The sequence below is a fragment of the Merops nubicus genome, unplaced genomic scaffold, assembly GCF_000691845.1.
Source record: "Merops nubicus isolate BGI_N331 unplaced genomic scaffold, ASM69184v1 scaffold13317, whole genome shotgun sequence".
Classification (NCBI taxonomy): domain Eukaryota; kingdom Metazoa; phylum Chordata; class Aves; order Coraciiformes; family Meropidae; genus Merops; species Merops nubicus.
The window spans coordinates 1,405-8,185 of NW_008621052.1; the positions used below are offsets into that span (position 1 = coordinate 1,405).

Consider the following 6,781-nt stretch of genomic DNA (forward strand, 5'->3'; position numbering starts at 1 on the left):
TTAATTTATAAATTTAAACAGTTAAGCTACTGATACTGAATTCAGAACAGTAATTCACAAAATATTGTTGATAACAGGCTCAGAGTCCTTTTTTTAACGGTGGTCTACTCGCTGATTAAAATATTTAAATCTAAAATAAGGGTAGTAATACAGAATCTGTTCCCCTCGAGCATGGGAATATCTAGTTCTCAACATCTGAGGTTTGATCCAAAAGCCACAGAAGTATGAGAAAATAACTAGTTTCTGATTCGCCACTGTGTTTGCATAAATCTGGAGACGGTCTGGCATCACTTTGAGAAGTAGATCTGGCCCTTGCTGACTCCTCAAATTCTTTTGAAGGGGGAATATTAATTTCATGGAGCCTGAATGCATACAGAACACAATGCTGAAGTCTGTAATTTTCCCTTTTGCCTTATTTTCTTTTTCCCCCCTCTAGAGGCTATTCTTAGTTGCAAGCACAAATTTTCAAAAGGGATGAGCTTAAGAATAGAATGGAAGAAAATCCAGTCTCAAGGAGTCTCATTTGTCTACTACAACAGTGAATTTACAGGTACAGTACTACAAACCTAAACTGGTGATTTAACGTGTCATTCTCTAGCATAGAGATCGACATGATCTTGGGGAAAAACATCAGGAAAATTACTTAAAAAGAATGCTCTTGACTATCCCTACTGAACAGCTCTCCTTTTGAGGAAAAGAAGTCTTTGGGGAGAGTGGAGGGGTGGAAAGGCATGTCTTAATCATATCATCAATGATTAGTTACTTTTAAAATTAATTTAAATATACAAAACTCAAGACTAAGAAAAATGGCACTGCATGTTCCTTGACGTATTTCACAAATGAAATTACATTTAGATCTAAACTCCTCAAAACTACTGCAAGCTCTGCAATTCTATCCTTCAAAGAGGTTTCTGAAGACTCCTGCAGAACTGGAAGCTTAGATATGAATAATGCAGCAATTTTTATATACATAAAATATAAACTCAGCTTTATATTTTAAATTGTTCATATTCTTTTTAGAAGTGGAATTTCTGTTTCTATATTCTGAAAAGGATTGACCTCAGCTTTGTTTTTAAGGTCTGTGGCACATTGTACACAATGATTGAAGGTTGATAGGTAAAACAAAAGCATAGTGGTTTTGTTAGTTTGTAGAGTTTGCAAGATGTGTTAGTCTTGTTGATGAACTTGGGTTTTCTCCGTATATATTTAAAGAAACACTGAAACTCTCAGTTCTGTGTATGCGTGTAACTTTAATTTCATAACAAGCTGTAGAATGAAAAAAGAATCTCATTTTAAGAAGTCTGATGGCAGTATCTTTGCTAAATCCATCAAGCTTTATTGCTAAATTAAAACGTCAAATACTTTGTTGTGGTCTCACAATTTTTTTCTGTAAGGTAATTAAGTTAGTGAAAAAGTGTAAGGTAATTAAGCTAGCAGAAAAAAAATTTTTTTTTTGTCACCTGACTACTGCTATACATGTTTTCTTGAAATATCTGCAGAAGAAAAAGCATTCCATCTTCCAACTAGAAAATACATGACAGAGGTAGGTTTTTGAAGTGAGGGGCTTTATTTTTTTTTTAACTAAATGGACACGTTGTGGAAGGCCCTTACTGTCTTGGGAGAGACATTGCACATTGCTCCTTGGTGACAGATAGCTATCACTGAACAAATGAGCAAGAGTTTGTAAATGGTGCATGATTTCAGAACAAGGCACTGAGACACAGACATTTGGTACAAGCAGGGAGGAGAAACGTCTCTGCCTTCTCTCCTTTAAAGGTGATCTCCGAGGCCGAGCAGAGATGCTGAACACAGGGATCCTTATTAGAAATGTGACTCGACAGGACTCTGGGACCTACCGCTGTGAAATCAGTGCAAAGAGTGAAGAGGGACAACGCCTGGGAGAGGCTACTATTACTCTCACAGTATTGGGTACAAACTTCATTACGTGGGCTTCTGTAAGGAACTTGAAGGACGGGAAGGGGTGTTGAAGGCAGGGTTGCCCATGTGGTGTGTGGCTGCTGCATCTTTGAGACTTCTTTGGGCTGGGTTTATAAACACATGCACATGCTCACTCTACAACATACTTCACAGAAGAGCTTTGCAAAATGCACACTTGCATTAGAAAGGAATAGAACTATGTGGGTTTCAGTTCTCAAAACTTAGCAAGTATGCTGATTTATGCGATGGTGAGACTTCTATTCCTCTTAAAACTGAAGTCACTGTGTGGCTGAGAATCGGGTCCAGATGATCATGGTGTTTGGCACTGGAAAGTCAGCATCTGTCAACACTTATCAAATATTCCTAAGCAGCAGGTCACTTCAATATGCTACAGTCTCCTCCTGTTTTTGGAAGGAGAAACTGCTGCAGTGTCTAGGCAATGCCAGCCAGTGAGATAGCAGCCTGTGGGCTTTATTTACAGGAGAGGCCATGTTGGTTCTTGGGGCGTGGTTGTTCTTTGATTTTTTTGTTTGTTTGTTTGTTTGTTTTCTTTCTTAGTTAGGGAAAGGAGGGGAAAACTGAATACCGACCACGTTCTTCTTACATTGTTCCTGGTGTTTTCCATAGTGGATGAGTAGTAGAGGTTGGCAGTTTTCTTCTTTTCTCTGTGTAGGGAGAAAAGAAAATATTTACTTTTGTTGTCTTTTTCCTATACAAAATTAATTGATCTCTAGAATATATAAACTCTCAAAGTTCTTAATAAAGGATGATAAATTAATGAACTTCTGATTAGTTCCAAAAATGAGGTGGCCCCACTTATTCCTTCTTTCCTCCACTCTCTCAATAGCTTTCCTCTTTTAAATTTAAAATTTTTTAAAAAAAGTCTTCTTAATTTAAAGTTGAAATCACAGAGCCCAAAGGAGAGTGGGTGTGAGTGTGTGTTGCTCACAAATATTTTTGAAAATTAATGTGAACTAGTTAGTACTTCACTTGGTTTTCTTTATTTTTTGCTTCGTATTCTAAAATCAGCCAAGAAAAAAAAGTAGAAATACTTGCTAAGGTGTCACTTTTGCTTTTAATGTTTTATGCATGGCTCTTTACCCTTTCTTTTCTTCTACATAGCTTCAAGTTAAAAAAAAAAAAAAAATTCTGTTCATGTAATAGAAATTGGAAAAGAAACATTCATCTTCATGGCAGAAGGAACAATCAGTTCCGCATCTGTGCGTGGATATGTTTGGTTTTAATTTAAACTGAAATTTAGTAGCCAATTGGTTTTTGTCCTCAACCTGGGATAGATAACAATGGCTGTGGTGATGACCAGTCTTTGTAATTCTTTCTGACAATCATTTTTCAGAAAGCAATTGACCAAAAACCTGTCTTTTAATACCAAAAAAAAAAGTCTTTCCTCTTCCTTGCTCTAGTTTTTAAATCCTGGGGCAGGGAAGGGGGAAACTGCTGGACTACAGATCCCCGAGTTACCCCTCCTCTGTCTGTGAGCAAGACAGCCCATACAAGAAACAAGGTGCAACGAACTCTCAGGGGCTGGATGTGAGCGTATAGACCGGAGGCAGGATGACACAGCAGGTGGGGGGGAGGCTGGGATCAAGCCTCTTGCTTCCATTTTTAGCAACTCACAAACTTTACTGTGCTTTCCAGTGGCAGGAGTCTGCCTCCGAGCCCTTCTCCAGCACTTCATCTCCTTACCGCGGTGGTTTCTCAGCATGCACACAAGCGCCCGCCTCCTCCTTGCCAGTGCCTGTCAGACTGCTGCCAGAGAGGCGGGGCTGACGAGGCCGTGACAGGTGCCATTTCCTTCTGCAGTGGCTCCGACGACGCCGGTGTGCCAGGTGCCCAGCTCTGCCATGACGGGGACCGTGGTGGAGCTCAGCTGCAAGGAGACGGAGGGGTCGCCTCCCTCCCAGTACCAGTGGTACAAGAACGGCGTCGCCCTGCTGGAAAAGACAGGAGCAGGCAGTGCTAGAGCAGCCAACGTAACTTACACTATGAATAAGAAGTCTGGCACTCTGGTAAGTGTCATAATCAACTCCTTCATAACCAGCTCTCAGGAAGACCCAATTTACTGCTCAGTACAATGGTGCGCAAGGGTCTCAGCCCAAAAACATGCCAGGTCTTTGCTGGAGATCAATGTCATGCTGAAATACACACTAACAAATGTAGAAGGTGGTTTCTGCCTCAGTGCAATGACAAGCTGTAGGTGTTGAGTGATACAGGCAAACTGGATGACTTGTAAGGCTGCAGTAATGATAAATGAGCAGAATCTAGAAAATACATGACAACTTCACCTTGTCAGTTAGCTACCTAGTGCCAGGTGAGAATGATCTCTCAGTATGTCAGCAGAGTTATATTTCGTAGCACTTTGAAATCTGAAATGGCAACTTCACACACTTCAGCAGGGCACTGGGGGCAGTCCAGTGTGCAATCTGGTGGCACTTACGAGGTCCAATCACCCTTGTGAAGTCAAGAATGTCAGGGCTGTAAGTAAGGTTAGTGTTTTCTTCTTTTAGTTGTAGTTTGTTTTGTGGCTGTTTGGGTTTTTTTTATTTCCTTCCCCTCAGAACTGGCTGTCTTTTTCTTATCTCTTCCCCATTAGCTAAAAAAAAAAACAAAAAAAAAAAAAACCCCAAAAAAGATACAAACTCCTTACGATACAAACTACTTACAATGTATTGTCAGCTGAGATTTTTCAGAAGTAAAGACTTGTTCTAGGAGCACCCCACTCTTGTGCATGATCCAACATGGAAATTGAAATGTGGCTAAGTGTTCAGAGGCACTTTGGATCTTTCAGCATATTGTGGAGATTCTGTGGACTATTCAAAATTACTAATCCCTTCTGAAAATCTTATGGGTGTTGGATATATTGAAGGGAAGAAAGTTTGTAAGTCCAATGATTAAAAAATAAATACAGAGTAATACTGGAATTGACTTGAGGTCAGTCTCTGCCTCTCACTTTCTCATTTTCATTTTTACAGTAATAGTATTTGATAAATAGTGCAGTTTAGCATTTCTGCATTGGAAGAAGAAAGTGCCACTACAGTGGGGGAACACAAACTTTCTGTGGGAAATAGTTTTTGTAGCACATGATTATTTGTTGTTGTTTTGGTGAAAATGAACAAAATGTTCTGATTTCAGGGATTCTGGAATTAAAGCAGGTCTAAGAAAATGCATTTTCTTGGAAAGCACTGATTCACTGAAAAAAATCTCACTGTAGATTAACTCCATCTAGTTAAAATATCCATCAAAAAGACCCTTATAGTCCAGAAGCTGAAGCAAGGCCAAGGGAATGTGACTAGGGAAATGAATTATGGGGTCAAACTGGACCAGAATTTCTCTTTCTTTCAGGTGTGCTTTTTTTTCCTTTAAAACCCACCAACCAAAATCCCTGATAACATGTCAAAATTTCTTTTCCCACAGGAAATTCCAATTTGTTTTTTCCATTCTGATAATGGGTTTGGTCTCTTTCTTAACAGCTGTTTAACACAGTTACAAAGAACGACACCGGAGAGTATTTCTGTGAAGCCTCCAATGGGATTGGATTGTCTCGGAAATGCTCAGTGAAGAGAATGCAAGTTGGTATGTGCCCAGAAAATAAGGGCAGAAAACAGTCTTGCAATTATTTTATTGCATCATGCAATTGAGAAGCTAAGACCAGTGACTTATATCTGTTTGATTATGGCATTTTGGGGGAGGAATAATAATAGAGAGAATAATAATATGAGTTCTTTGTATGTAGTTGCTGTGGCTACTTTCTTTAGAACTTAGCCAAAAATCACTGTAACATTTCTTTTCATGTACTCATCACTGATGATGAGCAAGCCTCCCACAAGCTACTAAGATAGAATCCCTCTGTGAAAATCCTCAACAAAGTCCTGTATTGTGCTCAACCAGTGAATTGAATTGTGCTCAAACAAAAATTGATAGGTTTGGGGGTAAAATTCACAGCCATATATTAATGCATGCTTAAAGTCAGGATCCAAATAAGTAATTGGATGTGTAACAAATCCTATGAAAGTGTTTCTGCTTAATGATATTTTTGTTTTTCCTGAAATGGATGATTGTCTGAAGCTCTTAGTGATTATATCAGGAAGTGAACAGGGCTCACCACCTTCACAATAAAAATAGCTAGATGGTTTGGTAGCACAGTGTAGAGCTTAACTTCAGACATCTGGGCTAAAATATTTTGTTGGCCTTTATTGTGTTTGATTTTAAAAGCATTGGTGTCCAAAAATTAAAAAAAAAGCATTGAATTTGAAATAACTGACCTGAAGAGTTCTTCAAAACTGGGACCTGACATTGCCAGGAGCTATTTCAGCTATTTAGACAAACTATATGAAAACAGTTGTTCTAAACTCTTAAAGATTTTAAGATATTTTCCCTTAGAGACATAGGACTAATACTTACTGGGGTTAAGTATAATAGGGAGTTTGTATCCCTTGACCCCTCTTGTTCTTTCCTTACTTTTGACCCAAAGGGAGCAGTCGAAGTGTATCGAGCACTCCTGTGAATGTGCCTGTGATACCATTGTGCTTTTGGATGCTTATCTACATCTAAGTGTTACTAATTTACCTCTCCAACTTGGGCCAAAGACCACCTATAGATACAAAGGGTGCCTGCAGTAACCGGAGGAAAAAAAATCCAGCCAATGGAAATTGTTACTACCTACAACATTGGACTTATGTTTTGTAATTGCAGATGACCTTAACGTCAGTGGTATCATTGCTGCTGTAGTAATTGTGGCTCTGGTAATGGCATTGTGTGGCCTTGGAGTATTTTATGCCCAAAAAAAGGGCTACTTTACAAGTAAGTAAAATTTTTAAAATCACTC

The 6,781-nt window shown here is 39.0% G+C and overlaps 1 protein-coding gene across 1 annotated transcript in view; it reads left to right on the top strand.

Annotated features, from left to right (window-relative positions):
- Positions 1 to 436: 436 nt before the first annotated feature.
- JAM2 (junctional adhesion molecule 2) overlaps positions 437 to 6,781 on the top strand; it is a gene marked incomplete at its 5' end in the record, with an annotated part of 9,157 nt that continues 2,812 nt past the window's right edge. Inside the window, 4 exons of the mRNA XM_008944328.1 lie at positions 437 to 550; positions 3,760 to 3,965; positions 5,427 to 5,529; positions 6,649 to 6,756. Of these exons, the coding sequence (XP_008942576.1) occupies positions 437 to 550; positions 3,760 to 3,965; positions 5,427 to 5,529; positions 6,649 to 6,756 (531 nt within the window). The remainder of the gene's footprint in view (positions 551 to 3,759; positions 3,966 to 5,426; positions 5,530 to 6,648; positions 6,757 to 6,781) is intronic.